We start from the raw sequence: 20,541 nt of genomic DNA, 5'->3' as shown, positions 1-20,541 counted from the left end.
TTGCATTCTTTTGCCTACACTATACACTTATTTCCAAGAGATGACAGTGAGAATTTTTGTGGAGTACCTGTCTTCACCTCACTTGTTATTGCTTGTTATGCATAAGTATATAATGCTATTTTACTTTATTGTTTTGATCCTGCATAATTACGAGAGATCTAAGACGTACAGAAACATTGTTTCCAAAGTTCACCTAGAGATATCTTTATACTACAACTTCCAAAATAAAAAAAAATAGATCTAGTCACATGTTCAATAGGTACTTTTATTTTAAACAAGAGCACACAAACACAATGACACAACAGGACCATCACCTTAATACTGATAACATTCCTTGACAAGTTACTTATAATTTACATATATTGTTTTCATCTGGAGCAATTTTAAATATTACCTTAATATATACTGTAAAACACAAATCCTAAATATATACCAGTTGCAAACATAATGTGCTTAGTTACTGTTCTCCTTGTTATTCAAATAAAGTAGCTTAAAGTTCTTCAAAATCATGTCCACTTGTGTTCATTGTTTCAGGATGCATGACTCGTCCCATGAATAGAATTGTACCTGTATTGGTTTGGAAGTAAACAAAAGAGGGGGTGAACAAAATAATAAAATATTTACCTTCCTTCTTGCTTACAATTAATGAAAATATGTTATTTTCTTTTTCCTTCCTCCCTCCCTCCCTCCCTCCCTCCCTCCCTCCCTCCCTCCCTCCCTCCCTCCCTCCCTCCCTCCCTCCCTCCCTCCCTTCCTTCCTTCCTTCCTTCTTCCTCCCTTCCTCCCTTTCTCCCTTCTCCCTTTCCTTCCCTTCCCTCTTTCCTTCTAGAGAAAGGCTCTTGCTCTGATGCCCAGGCTGGAGAGCAGTGGCTCTATCTGAGCTTACTGTAACCCTGAACTCCTGAGCTCAAGCATTCCTCCCACCCCTAACACCTCTAGTAGCTAGGATAACAGATACGTGACACCATGCCTGGCTAATTTTTTAAAATTTTTATTTATGTAGAAATGGGGCCTCACTATGTTACCCAGGCTGGGCTCGAATTCCTGGCCTCAAGTGATCCTCCCTGCCTGGAACTCCCAAAGTGCTGAGATTACAGTCTGAGCCACCTCACCAGCCTTATTATTTTCATTAAAAAAAAAATTCACTTCAGGTCGGGCGCAGTGGCTCAAGCCTGTAATCCCAGCACTTTGGGAGGCCGAGGCGGGTGGATCACGAGGTCAGGAGATCGAGACCCTCCTGGCTAACACGGTGAAACCCCGTCTCTACTAAAAATACAAAAAACTAGCCGGGTGAGGTGGCGGGCGCCTGTAGTCCCAGCCACTCGGAGGCTGAGGCGGGAGAATGGCGTAAACACGGGAGGCGGAGCTTGCAGTGAGCCAAGATCAGGCCACTGCACTCCAGCCTGGGTGACAGAACGAGACTCCTCCTCAAAAAAAAAAAAAAAAAAAAAAATTCACTTCAATATTATAAATTATCTGATAATTCAGTTGGTCAATCTCTGGAAAAAGAATAAATAAAATTGTGAACATAAATTGTATGATGAGTATTGAGAAAAAATCTCCATTTAAAAAAGAGGCTCTTTGTGGCCTATTAAACAAAATTTTGTTTTCATAATAAACTTACCAGTTCTCCTGTTTCTGATAAGAAAGAAAAACGGATGGTCGACAATAACTTGAGGATACAGCACAGCCATCCTACTAATTGCAATCATTCCTACAGTGCAGAGAAAAAGTAATTATATGTCTGTAGATGTACAGAGACTAATGAGTAATTCCTCAAAACCATCTAGGCCTATCCACCTAATGCAAAGACAACAATTTACAGGAAACAAGATTTTAAAGACTTAACTGGAGAAAAATTATAAAGGTGTTAACATTTCTACCTGATCTTTTTAAAAAACAAAATGAAACAAAACAAATACACACCACAAACCAACCAAACAAACAATTTCTTCCCTCTACTCCACTAAAAATAATAGGACAATTTATTCTGCTTGTTATGAAATGTTTATTCTCAGTCTCACATAAATATGTGTCTTTACTAAAATAACTTTTGAGTAAAAGGAAGGGGGAGAATAAAGAAAAAAAATCCCCAAACAAAAACTGAAGAGAGTTTCTCTATATTTTCAAATCATTATTTCTTTTGTCTGAAGTGGGTATTTTTACATAGCAAGTCACCAGGTTTCTAGTAAGTGGTCAGGATGGCAGTGATTAAAGGGGAAATATAACAGTGAGAAATGCAACGAGGTATCCTATGACTGGGCTACTAAATTCCCCTGAGATCCTCACTGTAAGATTGTATATACTTGCTGCAGTATAGTTAATTGTCAAAAGAAAGTCCAGATTACATGTAAAATTTCAAGCTGTCTTGATGCCTGAGGCTACTGTGCTCTTATTTCCTTCTGAAAACACTATCCTAACAGTGGCAGTGATGGGGGTGGGGTATGTTGGGATAGTTAGTGGGTACGAAAATACAGTTAAACAGAATGAAGATCTAGTATTTGATAGCACATCAAAGTGATTATAAGTCAACAATAATTTGTTGTACATTTAAAAATAACTAGACAAGTATAATTGAAATGTTTGTAATAAAAAGAAATGATAAATGCTTGAGGTGATGAATACCCCATTTATCTTGATGTGATTATTATGCATTGTATGCCTATATTAAAAATATCCCATATTCTCCATAAATATATACACTTGCTATGTAGCCACGAAAATAAAAAATAAGAACTTTTTGCTGACAAAATTAAGAATCAACTTCAGCAAGTAATTTGGTAGGAAGAAAAATGTTTAAATGGGTAGCAGGAAAATATTTAAAATATTTAAACCGGCAGCACAGCAGAAAAATCTATTTTCACAGAACTGCCAGTGTCCTCCTGTCTCTCATTAGAGAGAAAATGAAGATGAGAGTTATCTGTAAAGGGGCACTGGAGTGAGCTCACATTTCACATTCTGTTTAGAAAATTCTGGCTGCTTCAGCATTTGCTTGACTTCTAAGTTAAAGCAGAGTGACTTTTTTGGCTTCATTTTGAAAAAGACCCCACTCCCCACCCAAGATTGCTCTAAAAATACAAATCTCTTTTTTTTTTTTTTTTTTTTTTTTGAGACGGAGTCTCGCTCTGTCGCCCGAGCTGGAGTGCAGTGGCCGGATCTCAGCTCACTGCAAGCTCCGCCTCCCGGGTTTCCGCCATTCTCCTGCCTCAGCCTCCTGAGGAGATTTTAGCAAACAGTACCTGAGACAGCAGCAGCTTCTGAGCCTTCTTCATTAACCTCTAAGAAGGACTTGTGAATTGCTTTGGAAAGAAAAATCTCCTTGTTATCTGCAAAAAGAGAATCAGAAACATTGTTTTTTTTCATTCAGAGATAGGAAAATATTTTGCCCTTTTGTTAAATGGATTTTAGAGATAGAAGAGGCTGGTATACTGAAGAAAACCTAGGAGATAATGTTACAAGATTTCATTTATGAGATAACCATTGAAGATGTGGTTTTTAATTTGCCCTCATTTTATGTTCTCTTGCTAATTCTTTTCCATTTTTATTGGTAGTTTTCCCATTTGTATGTCTTATATTTTCAGAAAAAGTGAAAACTTTTTAAAATAGTGACTTCAAATTATTTCATAAGTCGATTAAAATATCTCACACGTTGCTCTTTAATTTTAAATATAAAAGCATGAAATGAGAACAGGTAAACATTCAGATATAGCCAGAATTAAAAAAGGTTTTTTAACCTAATATTTAATTACTATGATAATGTAAATATCCTTGGCAAAGAAAAACAAAGTTGACTTCTAGATTCATAATGTAAATTTATGAAAAAGTTACTTTCCATTATTACAATTAATTGGTTTATCTGAGGATTCACAAACATGCTTTATCCTAAGATAAGAGGAAATAACACATTTTTAGCATTAGGAGGACTATTTTTCCCTTCCTATTTATGCCTGTTTTAAGGTAAAGGCTGTTATAGGCTATATTATGTTCTACGCAAATTTATATGTTGAAGTAATAATCCCCGGTACTTCAGAGAGTGACTATATTTGGAGACAGAATTTTAAATTTAAATGAGGTCATTAGGGTGGGTCCTAATCCAATATGACTAATGTCCTTATAAGGAGAGGAAATTTGGACACAGACAGGTACAGAGGGAAGGCCCTGTATAATGGTTAATTAACTGTATGTGTCAGCATGGCTGAGCCATGGTGCTCAGATATTTAGTCAAACATTGTCTGGATGTTTCTATGACAGTGTTTTTAGATGAGATTGACATTGGTAGACTTTGAGTAAAGCTGAGTACCCTCACAATGTGGGTAGGCCTCATCCAAGCAGCTGAAGGCTTTAATAAAACAAGATTGGCCCTTCCCAAGCAAGGAGGAATTCTGCTAGCAGGCTGCCTTTGGGCTGCAATTTTTTTCCAGGTCTCCACCTGAAGATTTTGAGCTTCCCAAGCCTCCATAATCATGAGCCAATTCCTTAAAATTTTTCTCTCTTCATAAATATGTATATAATGATTAATTATATATGCATAGATGTGTGTATATATACACATACATATGTTACAGGATCCTTGGGGTGTCGCTTCACCAGCCAGAAACCTCTGTTGCCAGTGGTGCCTTTGCCTGAGTTTTGCTTAGGCCTGCTGGGTTCATTGTGCCCACTCGGCCTGGCAGGCTGCACTTGGCTTGTGCTACCAGCCCGGACCCCACACCTGCCAAGGGCAAGCCAGGTATGGAGTGGTGAGAGGCATGTGAGTGAGTGAGCATGGGGTCCGTCTGCTGCACACAGTCAGGCACTCTGGCTACAGCAGGGAAGGCAGCTCCAGGCACTGGCATAGGTGCTGGCTCACTGCTAGGCTGCAACTGGACCAGAAGTACCACAAGCAGCTTCCACTGCTGGCACCAGGAAATGTGGTGGCATTTGGAAGCTTGGAGACACGAGGAACCGCAGAGCTTCAAAGAGGGTGTCACAGCCCTGGCTCGGGAGCTACTAGTTCTGGGCTTCCTGAAGAGCCACGGCACTTCTCTCCTCTCTTCTCTCCTTCTTGTTGCATACAACATGGCGAGCAAGGGGCATGTTTCAGTCCTATTTGTGTTACAGCTGTTTCACTCCTGTCATTTGGTGGGTCCCGAGTTCTTGTCCCATGTCCAGGAAGAATGAGGTATGCAGACAAGTGCAGGGTGAGCAAGGCAAAGAGGTGCTTTATTGAGTGACAGAACAGCTCAGAGGAGAACTGCAGTGGGTAGCTCCTCTCTGCAGGCAGGTTGTCCCAACGAATGTCCAACTCTTAGCAGAGAGGAGTCCCACAGTAGGTAGCTCCTCTCTGCAGGCAGGTCATCCTGTCATCTGCTCGAGTCTGATTGAGTTTGGGGGTTTTTATGGGCTTCAGAGGGGAGGAAGTATGTGCTGATTGGTACATGGGTGGCCACGGGTGGCCCAGAAAAAGCACCGTAAGTTCTCACTCTGGTCCACAGAACTGGCAGCCTGGACCCCAGGCCTCAGGTCATCCCTGGTCTAAAGTTGGGGTTTCATTGGGGACCCTCCCTTTCCACCCAGGAGCCTATCTGCCTCCTGCCACCATTGGCATGCCCTCCATAGTACCCATGGCATCCAGGCTGTCTGTGATGAGGGGTGCCTGCAGGCCTGCACTGAGCTGTCTTTAGCCCCCTCTTGGCCTCCCTGCTCATCAGTGCCCAAAGTCTGGAGGGGGCCGAGTTGGCAGGGGGTTGATGTGTCAGCACTGCCCCGGGCATGTGCACACCCGGCCAGCTCATGACAGCATCTGGGCTCGGCCACAACTTTGCTCTGAAATCAGAGTGGTCTCCGGGATCAGGGACAGGCCAGGCAGTAGGAGCAGGCACTTCTGAGCCTGCAGTAGAAGGGGGCTTCCTGGGCCTGGAGAATGCAGAGATGCCCAGGTCCACAGTGGCTGTGCCCGATCAACGGGGCTCCCACCTCTCCAACTCAGAAGGGGGCGGGCTTCTGCATGTTCCCAGCTCCTACCGGCTCAGTGGAGCATGAAGCCCTGGCTGCTCCTCCATCCCTTGTTGCAGCCGAGGTCATGGCAGCGGCCACTCCAGACAGGCTACTGCTGCCATCATGTAAACATGACTGATACACCACGTGCAGATAGAGGGGACAGACGGCCATCTACACACCAAGAAGGGAGGCCTCAGAAGAAACCAACTCGCTGACACTTTTATTTCAGACTTACAGCCTCTAGAGCTGTAAGAAAATAAATTTCTGTTTTTTTTTTAAGCCACTCAGTCTATGTTACTTACAGCAGCCCTAGCAAACCATAAAATGTCTTCCAATCTTGGGTTTTCAACTTTTCCCTAAGAATGAAACAAAACAAACAAAAGACGCCTCAAATACATTTTTTGAAAGAGCACAAGAAAGTAAGAAAAATAATTACTCAAATTTATGACCCCTCTTTCAATTCCAGGAGATCTAATTCAAATTTCAGATAAACAACTTTGTTGCTGATGTCCAGCACCATTAAAAGCACTATTGATTTCCCATTAGGTTGCTTAGTTAGACTTTGTAAGTATCAAGTCCTACCCACAAAATACATTTACATTCAAGCTTTCAAAAGCACAAAATTATCTAATACGTATAGGGAATTATGTTCAATATTTTTGGTACATCTGTTACAGAGGACCTGATTACTTTGAATAAGCCCCAAGACAGCTAACAATGGCATCTCTGAATATACTTTTAATGGGAATATTACTTCCTCAGATCTTATTTGGTACTAAGATATAAGCACTACATTATTAAATAGTCCATTTCACATATTATGATGTTTTATTCTAGAATGTATTTGTTGACTAGAAGAAAAATTAAAAAGCAATCAAGTTTTCACATTTAGTAATAAAGTATAACTAGCACCCTCAAATCCAAAAGAGTAGTGTTTTTTTAAGAAAAATTTAAGTTGTGTTAAGTAACTAAATATATACTGGTAAAATAAACACATAAATTTCAAGACAGTAGCTGGGCACAGCGGCTCGTGCCTGTAATCCTAGCACTTTGGGAAGCTGAGGCAGGAGGATCACTTGAGCCCAGGAGCTTAAGACCAGCTTAGACTATATAGTGAGACTTCATTTCTATGTAAAATAAAATAATATTAATTTTAACTTTAAAACAGTAATAATAAAAAAGAAAACATTTAAAAAATAAATTTTAAGATAGTAAAACATATTAACTATTTAGCAGTTATTTGATGCTGTATTATTTTCAGATTCTGTGGCCCATTTTCATCGGTCTGTGAGTTAAGCAACAAGAGCCAATATGACCTTGAATACAAAGGTGCTAGAACCCAGTTCCCACAGGGTAATGAGTTTCCACATTGTCAGCTAAGCCCTTCTGAAGAACTGTAAAAGGAGTTATCCTCAAAGACACAACATAATATTCCAACTACATCAATTTTCACATAGGAAACTGCCTCCAATAGCTACTAGGCTTGACCGGCTGGCTACAGTAGGCACTTTGAAATAAGAAAAAAATCATCCCTTTATTTCTGGCCTCTGCCCCAAATGTTGTAATATCCTTTAGTCACCTATCTTGTCGCCTGTTCCCACTTGCCCCACCAAAATGACGGTGGTGGCAGCTGTGGCAGGGATATTGCAAGGTACTTATGGCAGAAAGAGAAAGAAAACAAAGATGCTAAGGTTTCTTCTCAGAGAGCTAGTTATTTAAGACAATGAAATGGACAAAGTTTTAAACAAAATTCATTTAAAAAAAGAGATTGTCCAAATAAACAATATTAAGAACAAAAAGAACATACCCAAGAATACAGAAAACAATTTTTTAATCACAAAAAACACTATGTATAATTTTCTGTAGATAAATGTTAATTAACTTTATGAGATTATGTTATTTACCATGAATATCTATTCATTATACATGATAAATTTTGATAGATATACATATATCTGTGAACCTTCCTCCACAAATAAAATACAAAATAGTTGGCTGGGTGCGGAGGCTCACACCTGTAATCCCAGCACTTTGGGAGGCTGAAGCGGGCAGATAACCTAAGGTCAGGAGTTCGAGACCAGCCTGGCCAACATGGTGAAACCCCATCTCTACTAAAAGTACAAAAAAATTAGCCAGGCGTGATGGCAGGTGCCTGTGATCCCAGCTGCTAGGGAGGCTGAAGCAGGAGAATCGCTTGAACCCGAGAGACAGAGGTTGCGGCAAGCCAAGAACATGCCATTGCACTCCAGTCTGGGTGACAAGAGTGAAACTCTGTCTCAAAAACAAACAAACAAACAAAACTAAAATATTTCCATCTACCCTAAAATAGTATTTGTTCTTCTTTATGCAAATAATTTTGAAAATGAAGAGATTTGCTATGAGCTACACTATTTTATAGAAATGTATAAATTATAAAATTGAGTCAAGGAAAAAAATAGAATATTTGAATAATCCAGTAACCATTAAAGTAATTGAATCAGTATACAAAAACTTTCTCCACCCTCGAAATTAAAGACTCCAAGCCTAGACAGTTTTCTAGGTGATTTTAACCAAATCTTCAAGGAACAGATAGAATTACCTGTTATAAAATTAGAAAGAGAATTAGGAAGAGAATAAAAGCTATGTAACTCATCTGCAGATATTTTACTTTGCTGTAAAAATTGAAAAAAAAGGCAATATAAGAAAGAAAATCATAGACCAAGCTCACCTATTGGCATGAAGATAAAAGTTCTTTAAAAATCAGAAAATGAAACTCAGCAACATATACAAATCATCTTTTTGAATGAGTTTCAATGCATGTTACAGTGTATCATGACTCAGCAGTAGAGAACTGCTCTCCTGACTGCCTCTAGTTCACCTTAAAGCTTCCTCCAGGATGATCTTATCAAAATACAAATCAAATTATGCCACTACTCCACTTAAAACACTTTATCCCCTCTCCTGCTTGCTCTCCCTCTCACCTCACCTTCAGTATATTGCAAACCTGCATACCTGCTCTGTATAAACGATAAGGACCTCTACCAGGCTGCCTTTGCTTCCTTCAATTAGTATTCTTTGCCCCATATGCTGTGCTTCAAATTATATGAACTGAAACAGCCTCAACATAGCACACTTTGTCATTTCTGTATCTTTGTTTCCCTAGAACCTCCCTCAACTTTTGTTGTACAATAAGACACCTAATCTAGTTTAAAAGCTCAGCATCTAGCTCTGTGAGGCTTTTTCTGCTCTCCTCTAATTCCTAAATCACTAAAGTAGATCTGATCACTCCCCTATTGAACCCAGAAACTAATTCTATTGAAGCTTTTCTAATATGTTATATTTGCATTGATGCTTCCCTCTTCCTGGACAGTCTACTTCCTTAAGGCAAAGATCTTGTCATTTTTCTTAGTAACCTTGTTTTCTGGCATATAGTAGGGCCTAAAGAATGAACTAACCCTAGTCGAGGGAGTTTCCTGGTAATGTTCAATTTTCCAGTCTTTAACCCAGTATATTGTCATAGACAGGATTTCAGTAATTGTTGAATGAAAGTGGTTAACTATTTCATATTATAAGACTTTGGGTATATAAAGTCTTTTAGTGTCATTTGATGTGCACTATACTCACAACTGTGTTCATAATTACGGGTATAAAGTTTAGTCTTGTAATAGGCCAGGCATGGTGGCTCATGCCTGTAGCCCCAGCACAATGGAAGGCCAAGGCAGGCCGACTGCTTGCGGCTGATGGCTTGAGCCCAGGAGCTGGACACCAGCTTGCGCAACATGGCAAAACCTCATCTGTACAAAATTACAAAAACTAGCTGGGCATGGTAGTCCCAGCTACTCAGGAGGTTGAGGTGGGAGGATCACCTGAGCTCGAGAAGGTTGAGGTTGCAGTGAGCCAAGATTGCACCACTGCACTCCAGCCTGGACACAGAGTGAGACCCTGTCTTAAAAAAAATTCTTTTCAAGTTTATTCTTGTAATAAATAAAACATAAGACAACAATTTAAAGTAGATGTTCCAAGAAAACTGACAATAGCAGCAGAGAGGGAAAAAGTGCTAAAAGACTTAAAAATCTGATTGAGTAAAAGAGTAAGGGGAACAGGATCCAGCAGACTAGTGCTATTGTACTTATTTCAAAGACAGCAAAACAAAGATTGAATGCAACTTTTGGATTCCCATATCATGATTAACTGCTACATGAGGGATAGCAAATGTCTACATGTGTAAATGAGACCTTAGGACAATCAACCTTCAGAAAAACACCATCCCATTGAATATATAAGTAGAAGAAAATGTGACAAATAATAAGACCGGGAATGGTGGCTCACACCTGTAATCCCAGGTGTGATTGAGGCAGGCGGATCACTTGAGGTTAGGAGTTCAAGAGCAGCCTGGCCCACATGGTAAAACCCTGTGTCTACTAAAAGTATAAGAATTAGCCTGGTGTGGTGGCGTGCGCCGGCAATAGCAGCTACTCAGGAGGCTGAGGTCAGATAATTGCTTGAACCCAGGAGGCAGAAGTTGCAGTGAGCCAAGATCGCGCCACTGCACTCCAGCCTGAGTGACTCCGTCTCACAAAAAAAAAAAAAAAATCACATCACAGGAACTCAGGGGAAAAAACTAAAATGAAGGCTTTTTTCTTGAGACAAACTTCAAGCAGTCTCATTAAAATAAAATATAAGCAGAAAGTGGTCTAAGCAAGCATGTGTCTGCAGCCACAAAATCTTAGATCTAGATCAGGTCATGCAGAGAAACAGGCAATGTCATTCAGTAGACAATCAAGACCATCTTTCCTGCTAGATCATACACTCTTCAAGGCCTGGACTTTGCCTGTTCTACTTATCTCATCCACAACACTGTGCACACTGCCAGGTACCATGTATGCACTCAGATATTTGATAAATTGAATCAGAATGCAAAGGGGTATTACGGAGATTTACACTGATGAAGTTGTCTTGTTGGTTAGAGAAAAGTTAGCTATTCTCTCAATCAATCAAGCAAAGGCAAATAGTTTTTTGTTTTTAAATCTGCTGGCACCAAGCAACCTTCTCCTTCCGGCCACAGCAGACAGTGCTGCCAAATGACTGGTCCTACTTTCCTCCAGGCAGCATGAGGCCAGGATTTTTACAATGGATGAGATGGGAACAGGGCCAGTAAACCCTAGGTTCCCCAGAGAAAAACTGGGCAATAATTCAAGCTCTTCTGAAAAAAGCAGGGCAAGACTACAAAGGCATTCATTCAGTCACTTAGTAAATATTTATTCAGTACCCACTACATATAAGGTATTGTGTAGGGCACCAAAGGCTCTAAGTACCTGAGATTAACATCATGCTTGCAGGATGGCCATCATGCAAGTGTAGGCCACTACTTCCTCTGTGGCACTGTTCCTAAATTCAGCCAATTTAAATAGATTTCTGCGTCATCAAGGGCATGCTTAAAATAACAAAATGAGGAGAGTATTATAACAGAACCCTAGCATACCAAAAGTGTCTCTGTGCTTTAGTTGCCAAAATATTTTTAGCTTCAGCCCCACCCATGAAATTTATAAAAGTTCCTAGAATTTGAGTTCTCTTAAGATAGGAATAATGTTTCTTTGTTTGCTTTTCTGGATAGATTTTGTTACAAAACCAGCAAACATTCATTTATTGGTTTATTCATTCATTCATTCACTCATTCATTCATTCATGTGCTGAGCACCTACTATGAGTCAGATGCACCAGGTATACTATGATGAACTAAACAGTTCCTTCCTAATGAGAGGAAAGCAGACATCAAATAAAAGAACAATAAAAAAGCGAATCAAGAAATGACTACAATTTCAGGGTATAGTAAGTATAACTAAGCTAACAAGATAAGGTGATATGTTGGTTAGTGACTGGGGCAGCGAAGAGAAGCTACTTGACACAGGTTATTCAGAAAGGTGGGTCTGAGAGGGCAAATCTTAGCTGAGACTGAAAGAATACAAAGGAGCCAGCCACTGGAAGAAATAAAGGGAGAGTATTTCAGATGGAGGGAAAAGCTAGTGCAGACCCTGATACAAACTGGGCATGTTTAAGGAACCAAAGAAGGGGCTGTGTGGCTGCAGTGCAGAGTGAGGAGGGCAGGAAGTATAAGAGAAGTCCCCATGCTTGTAGCCAGGTGGGATATAGTGACATTTACTCACAACACTCACCCACTCAGTATCTATCCTGTCCCCCACTCCCCAAATTCTCTTCTGTGTTCTGGGGACAGAAAGATGTGTATGCTTTTGAATAGCTCTGAGCTCAGAGACAAGTATGTAAACAAATAGTCTAGGAGAAAATGAAACATGTGCTAACAGAGGTGTGTGCAAAATGCTACCAGATTCCAGATAAGGAAAAGTAAACCATTTAGGAAGGAAGAGGAATGTCAGGGCAAGCTTCTCTTATGTGTCGACATTTCAGCTTGCTCTTCAACAATTAGTAAGAGGGAAAAGTCAGAGAAGGCAAGAAGGACACTCCAAGCAGAAGATTCTATTTGTAAAGTGAGAGAAACTTTACATCCCCAGTGGGGATCTCTTCAAGGTCCAGTTGGAGCCTGAGCTATGAGGAGGTTGGGGAGTAGGAGAGGACATAACTTTAAGAATTTTGATGATGATGCTAGAGAGCCTGGATTTGTCCAGAAGTAATAGGACACAAGCTTTGATTCTAGAAGAGAGCTGTGGCAGCTGCTGTGAAGGGTGAATCAGATAAACAAACAGCTGGGGGCAGGAAGATGAACTTTGTTAGCTGTTGCAATAATCCAGGCAAGAAAGTAGAAGAATTGGAATTATGGCAATGAGAGAGAAATGGAGTCTTGCAGTTTATAGGCGCAAGGAGAAAGAGAACAAACAAGGGCAGGGGGTAAGAGAAGGTCCAGCATAAATCAACAGCACTTGAGTCTGACCTGAATATGGCTTTTGGTGTGTCTTCTTAATTCCTTTATTTTATTGGCTCCTTTATTAAAGCTTGTACTTGATGCTGAAGGATTTAGTACTCTCTTTCTCCTTCCCCTTACACCTTCCAAGAGGATTATCTATTAATCCAAATGCTGACAGTCATTCATTTCCATTACAAAAATAGTCCTTCCCTACAACAGGATCCTTGCTGCAAATAGATGAGCATTTTAAATAGAGCCTGAGAAAATGATTCTCAGCACTTTCTATAATCCATGTTTATTGTATGAGCCTTTACTGTGTTTTATGTTAATAGAATTTACCAACAAAAGCAATGGATATCAAATTGAGATAAAAAAATAAATGTAATAAATATTGAGTATCTCATTTTATTCATTTCTTCATTCAGTAGGCGCTAAGCAGAAAGCACAGTGCTGGGTACTATAGGAAACACGTGTAAGAATCAATCTTGGAGGGTTTAAATTCTGGCAGGGGATATTAGACATATAAATAACAATAATATGAGATAAAATGAGATATGTGCCATAAAGAAAGGCACAAGGTATCATGAATTTAAGAAGGAATGATTACTTCTGGTTGGTGTAGTCATGACGCGTTGATGAAATTGGGGATGTTAAAGCTGAGGTTCAGTAAAGGAGATTTTTCTTGTGGAAGAGACTTCACAAAGGCAGAGAGCTGAGGACAGGTGAGACACAGAGTGAGTATTTAGTTTGGCTGGGGCAGGAGTTGTGTATATGGAATCAGCCAGAGTGAAGCCTGGTCTCAATGCCCTGCTGAGCAGCGGATGGGGCACAGCCTACTGAAGGCCAGCTTTGAACAGGAACTGGAACTGGAGCGATCTAAGAGTAAGTATTTAAGGCGATTCATCTTGGCAGTGGTAGATAAAATAGATTAGATTGGAGAGAGATTGGAAACTGTTTAGAAGGCTATTGAAATAGTCTACGGCAGCAGTAATGAAAGGCGGAAATAAGAGTGGATGCCATGGAATAAAAAATGAAAGAGTGGACTTGAGAGGTCTTAGCAAAAGATCTCAAGTCACTCCATTTTTCCAGAAGCAAGAGACAGCAAAGCAGGTTTTATTTTTCCCCACTGCTAAATCATGTATGCTATTTTTGAAGAAAGATACAATTTTATCACATAATTTAAGAAAGTGACAGTATAACAATGGTACTGAATTATTCTCTGGGTGATTTCAAATTTACTAATTAATTCTGTTATTAATGACTTTTTAAAAAATAAGAAACAAGGTCTCATTATGTTGCCCAGGCTGGTTTTGAATTCCTGGACTGTCCTGCCTAGGCCTCTCAAAGTGTTGGAATTACAGGCATGAGCTACTGTGCCTGACCTATTAATGATATTCTTTTAAAGTTTTTTTCTAATTTTTAAGTAAGAATTTTAATTAAAAAAGCAATACATATACAAGGTAAAACTCCAAGCACTACAGAGCGGTATATGAAATGAAAACTCCTCTTTCATCTAAAGTCTCTGTCCCGTATTCCAGAGGCAATTGCTATTATCACTTTCTAAGATATTGTTCAAAAATTTTCTAGCCATTTAAAAGCCTATGTACGTACATATATTGTTCTCTATCTTTTCATTTCTCTTATTTTTCTTTTCTTTTGTTTTTTTAGTCATATCATGTGCTTGACTCCCCTGTCTTTTGACCAATATGTTCCCATTCTGCCTTTTAATTTTTTTTTTTCTTCTTTGTTTCCACATGCTTTCTCCAGTATAGGATTTCTCAGCCTTTTCACAATTGGCATTTTTGGCTGGATAATCCTTTGTTGTGGAGGAGCTCTCCTGGGCATTGCAGATGTTAGGAAGAATCCCTGGCCTCTTTGCCCAGATTCTGGGCAAAGAAAAATCTTCTGGAAATAATTCAGCATTCTAGATGCCAATAAAAACACTGATGTTTCATGTAAGGAGTTCAAAATATCAACATTAACAGGGGTCTAGAAGAAGTTGATTCTGACTTTTATGACTGATAGTTTCAAAATTTCATTGAAGGAAGTAACTGTGGATGTGGTAGAAACAGCAAGAGAATTTGCATTAGAAGTGAACCCTGAAGATGTGACTAGATTGCTGCTATCTCATGATCAAATTTAAATGGATGAGGAGTTGCTTTGTAGGGACGGACAAAGAAAGTGGTTTCTTGATATGAGATCTAATCCTGGTGAAGATGCTCTGAACATTGTTGAAATGACAATGAAGTTCTTAAACTATTACAGAAACTTAGTTGATAAAGCAGTGGTAGGATTTGAAAGGACTGACTCCAGTTTTGAAAGAAGTTGTACTGTGGGTAAAGTGCTATCACATAGCATTGCATGATACAGAGAAGTTGTTCATGAAAAAAGAGTACATGGATGCAGTAAACTTCATTGTTGTCTTATTTTAAGAAATTGCCACAGTCACTCCATTCTTCAACAATCACCACCCTGGTCTATTAGAAACCATCAATATCAAGGCAAGATTCTCCACCAACAAAAAGCTTATGATTCACTGATGGCTCAGATGATCATTAGCATTTTTCAGCAAAAAAATATTTTTACATTAAGGTATGTGCCTTACTTTTTCAGACATAATGTCTTTGTACCTTTTATAGACTATGGTATACATAACATACAAAAGTAAACATAACTTTTATATGCACTGGGAAACAAAAAATTCATGTGACTCATTTTATTGGAATATTCACTTTAGTGCAGTGGTCTGGAGCCAAATCTGTAATATACTGAGGTAAGCCTTTACATATCCTAAACGCCATGAGATTCTCATTAAAGTAGAAGCAAAATGCATGCAAGTAATTTTCCTAGGTATTTATGGGGGTTATGAAGAGTTACAGACAGTAATCATCAAGGTTATGATGTTATCTGGAGAGGAAAAAACTAGACATATGAAAATGATACCAATCTTACAAAGCAGAGCATATGGTGCTCAAATAAATGATGACGAGATAAATGCTACTGAATTTAGAGGAAACAAGGAGGCAAGTTTTATAATTAAAACAGTAATTTTTGAATGAATGATTCATAAATTAACGTGTGTGTGCATGCCATGGGGAATGTAAGGATATATTCGTTAGGGTGGATGGCATACTGGAGCTGCTTACACTCTGGAAATTAATAATGTAATAACGAATTCCCACTGAAAGACTGGGAAGTTTGCTTTAGATCTTTTATCAGGTGATCCTGAAAACCTGAATGGGGTGGTATTTGAGAACAGCAAATCCGGGATTTTTCACTTATGTTTAAGGGGGCAAATAGTCCTTAGATCGTATGTAATGTGGGGCCAAGTAAACCTCTTGTCTTCTTCCGCTCATCCTTTTCACCCTTCAGTGAACATTTTCTGTGTGTCAACTGTACGTCAATTCTTTACAAGGCACCAGGAATACAACTGTGAGTAGGACACAGAACAGGATTCAGTTCTCATGGAAGTTTCGATCAAACAAAAGCTTTCTATACATTTATATACATTATATAGAATGTAAACTTTATATACATTCTATATACTTTGCATATAGAATGCATTAATTCTCTGGAAGATTCTAGTGTTATTTCCAATCTCTAAACCATCTGTATTCATAATGCATGTTTATGGTCTATCGTCTCTGTCTCTGTAAAGGCAATTAAATATTACCTTATAAACCTTCCAAATATGTTAGAAACTATAAGCTACACTGACCACAATAATTGATTTGCCACTGCAGTGCTACTCTGTCAGGATTGAGAGGCAGCAGATATTCTATTTGTTTGAAATAACTTCCTAGATGTTTGGGTGAGACAGTGAGGAATCACTAATCAAACTGAAAGTAGAACCACATTAAGAAAGCAGAATGTAATTATCCAGTTGGAATTTGGCTAGTATGGTAAGACAGATTCTCTCAATTCCTAAGGAAGAGAAAATGACAATGTTAAATTATGCTAAACTTCAGCCATGAATTTATTTCTGACTCAGGTACAGATACCACAATAGTTTTTGAATCTCTATCAGTCCTACATTCTCGATAACCCCACTGAAGAGTTCGGAGTCCTAGGAGTTTGGATATAAGCCATGAAAACATTTACTCAGGGAAAGCTCATTTCTCTTATGTGGACAGGAACATTTATATAGTAGACATTTAGAAAAGCTATATTAGTGTTTAGGGCTATAAGCTCTCTGAATGAGGGGTAGAAGTTGTACCAAATACATTAGTATCAACTCATTGCTAGAAGCTGAGTGCTGTTGTAGAAAACAACAGGCTCAATCCTAAATCTGGGAGGACAAAGGCTTTTTTGATCACAGACACATTGAGAATTTCTCAAAAGCTATTAATATGACCCCCCAAACTGTTTCTCTCTCACAAACACCTTCATGTATATGCGCACATGCATTGTGTGCACACATTTATATGCAATTTTTAGGGTTGGAGGGCATCAGTTCTCTGAATTCAATCTATGGGCCCTCACACTCCAGGTTTAGAAGCTATGGTTCAGTCAGCTTGATTCTCTATGGGCTGCTGCTTCAGGCTAAGAAAACTAAATTCTCTCCTTTAACACAAGAACTGCTAAGGAATCTATCATCTCAGTGTTATTTAGAAATTCGGGTTAAATAATGTGCATATAAAGAGGCCTTATATGTTGGGTTTCTTTTATCTTAATATATATCTATCATTATCTCATCAGAAAACAGATTGTATTTTATTTTCTCTCTTCTAAGGAAATGATAAAAATAATGATTATATAACTTATTTACTCAGTCTTAAGTTCATTGATGCCTTTTTTTGATGGCAAATTTCTTGGAGTTAGCTACTTAAAAATACTTCCAAGAGTATTTTACAAATTATAAATGCTTTAACATTGCTAATATTTTGTGATTTTTTTTTATTTTGAAAAAATTAGGGTATTTGAATCAAATAATTCAACTGGATTTTTTTCTTGGGATATTTAAAATAAATTACTAGACACCCCAATGTGCCAGGTATACTTTGAAGTTACTTCTTTAAAACTAGTTTGTTTATTTATTATTATTACTATAGACAGAGTTTCACTTTTGTTGACCAGGCTGGAGTACAACGGTGCAATCTCGGCTCACTGCCACCTATGCCTCCTGGGTTCAAGCAATTCTCCTGCCTCAGCCTCCTGAGTAGCTAGGATTACAGGTGCCCACCACCATGTGTGGCTAATTTTTTGTATTTTTAGTAGATGGCCAAGTTAGTCTCGAACTCCTGACCTCAGGTGATCCACCCACCTCGGCCTCCCAAAGTACTGGGATTACAGGCATAAGCCACCATGCCCAGCCCACTGGTTTTTTTTTTTTTTAATTAAAGAATTAGAACATGTTTATAACATCTCACTAGGTATTCTTTACTCTTTTAAAAAGGATCTTTGGTCTAGCTCTCACAGCAGACACTCATTTATCCTACCTTCTTTCTTTCTTACATGATTTACTACAATGGGACGTATTGAGATAGTCAATCAACACATTTATTGATTATCTATTCTACAAGGCATTATGTCAGATGGGATGAGGAATCCAAAGATGTTTAAGACAGGTCTTCCAGAGAATATAATCTATTGTCAAAGATAAGATAAGAACCAGATAATATAAACTTAATGTTATGACTGTATTTATAGCTTTGCTTGTAGAGGTTAAATATGTTTCATGCTAGATTTATTTGGCAAGTGGTAACTATATTTTACTCCAGAACTCCATAGTAAATAGAGGATTTAACATCATCATTTAATAAAGCTCTTATGGAATAACATTTTTAAAACTTTGTGTTTATTTCTTACCAGAGAGGGCTGTCAAATTTGCATCTTTGATGAAAATTTCAGTTATTCCAAGAGCCTTCAAAACATCTTTTAAATCAATTTCCTGTTCCACTGTGAACCTGGAGAACACATAGAAATAAAAATATTTAGTTACAGCATATTGTTACCTGGGACAAGAACAAAGTGTTAGATATGTGGATATTTAAAGTCTGCTTTATAGAGAGTAAATTATGCTAAAACTGGCTTTGGACTGCAATTAGCATTTGATTGAACATGGAAAAATAGGCATCAAAGAGATTGACATAACAAAACAAAATTTAAACATGTAAGTAAGAAAATATATGATCTAGACACAAAACCATAATATATGGTACAATAAATGAGTTTTGAGATCAAGTATCATCACCATATGATTACATCACCATATGATTCACCATATGAATAATATCACAGTATTGAGTAAAACTTATAAATGAGTAGCTTTCAAAATCCTTTGACCTAGTAGTAATATATTTGACTTTTTTTTAAGCTGGAGATGACTAATCATACATTTACCTCGGTTATTTCATTCTCTTCTTAGTATCCCGGTCAATTTATGTTCCTTACCCTCCGCCACACTATGCAATTCCCACTCCCATCATTGCCATGGACAAGGTTAAATTAGAGCCAAATTCTGTTTTACAATAAATACATTTAGCATTTCAGCTCCCTACAACTCAGAGGAAGCAAAAATAAAACGCACTACATTAAAAAATGTATCTTTATGGTTATAGTGATCTCTAAAACATAAGCCTGTTCTCATGATACCATCACAAAAAAACTATTAATCAATGGAGAGTGCACTTTTGCTGGTGACAGCAAAAGAAACTGTCACCAGAGTGAATACGCAACCTACAGAATGGGAAAAACTTTTGCAATCCATCCATCTGACAAGGTCTAATATTCAGAATCTACAAGGAACTTAAACAAATTTACAAGAAAAAACAATCAACCCCATCGAAAAGTGGGCAAAGGATATGAACAGACACTTTTCAAAAGAAGACATTTATGCAGCCAACAAACATAAAAAAAACCATGAAGAAAAGCTCATCATCACTGGTCGTTAGAGAAATGAAAACAAAAACCACAATGAGATACCATCTCACGTCAGTCAGAATGGTGATTATTAAAACGTCAGGAAATAACAGATGCTTGCGAGGCTGTGGAGAAATAGGAAAGCTTTTTACACTGTTGGTGGGAGTGTAAATTAGTACACTTAAGAGTTTTTTTTAAACAAAAGAATCATGGGTCTTTATTTTGGTTTTAATTGACCTTATGAATTATTATATATAAATGTGTATCAATTTTGAAAACATAAAACATTATTGTAAAACAAAATGAAAATAATTATAGTGATCATAAACTGACTACTAACTTAAAAAATAGTTTCCACAGCAAGCCAGATTGGTCTTAATATGGACTCTTCCCCAAACTAATGAATTGTATCACCAAACTTTCTTGGGAAAGACATGGACCAAGCATGCCTGCATCAAGTAACACATTTCTGTGTGTGTGAGACAGGGTTTCACTCTGTCACCCAGGCTAGAGTGCAGTGGCATGATCACGCCTCACTGCAGCCTCGAAGCCCCAGGCTCAATCAATTCTCCTGCCTCAGCCTTCCAAGTAGTTAGGACTACAGGTGCACACCACAGCACCGGCTTTTATTTTTTATTTTTAATTTGTTTGTATAGATGTGGGTCTCGTTTTGTTGCTGAGGCTGATCTCGAAATTCTGGTCTAAAGCGATCTTCCTGCCTCGGCCTCCTGAGTAGATAGGACTACATACATAAAACACCATCCCTGAACAAATACATTTTTAAACAAGCAAAGGCATTTATTACTTTTATTTTAAAAGTAAAAACAACTGGTTAGAACCAAATG

The 20,541-nt window shown here is 38.4% G+C and overlaps 1 protein-coding gene across 4 annotated transcripts in view; it reads right to left on the bottom strand.

Annotated features, from left to right (window-relative positions):
- Positions 1 to 244: 244 nt before the first annotated feature.
- The window catches only part of SERPINI1 (serpin family I member 1), an 87,094-nt gene continuing 66,797 nt past the window's right edge, over positions 245 to 20,541 (bottom strand). For 3 of the 4 annotated variants that reach the window (XM_033211626.1, XM_033211627.1, XM_033211628.1), the window contains exons 6-9: positions 18,644 to 18,741; positions 3,240 to 3,326; positions 1,625 to 1,714; positions 245 to 567 (exon numbers count right to left, since the gene is read on the bottom strand). In XM_033211626.1, the coding sequence (XP_033067517.1) occupies positions 491 to 567; positions 1,625 to 1,714; positions 3,240 to 3,326; positions 18,644 to 18,741 (352 nt within the window). In that variant the 3' untranslated portion in view covers positions 245 to 490. Of the gene's footprint in view, positions 568 to 1,624; positions 1,715 to 3,239; positions 3,327 to 4,545; positions 6,336 to 18,643; positions 18,742 to 20,541 lie in introns of those variants that run through there. The other variant, XM_033211629.1, reaches the window with a different exon arrangement.

Source organism: Trachypithecus francoisi, unplaced genomic scaffold (assembly GCF_009764315.1).
Source record: "Trachypithecus francoisi isolate TF-2019V2 unplaced genomic scaffold, Tfra_2.0 Lachesis_group0, whole genome shotgun sequence".
NCBI lineage: Eukaryota > Metazoa > Chordata > Mammalia > Primates > Cercopithecidae > Trachypithecus > Trachypithecus francoisi.
This window is presented reverse-complemented; position numbering and strand designations above follow the sequence as displayed.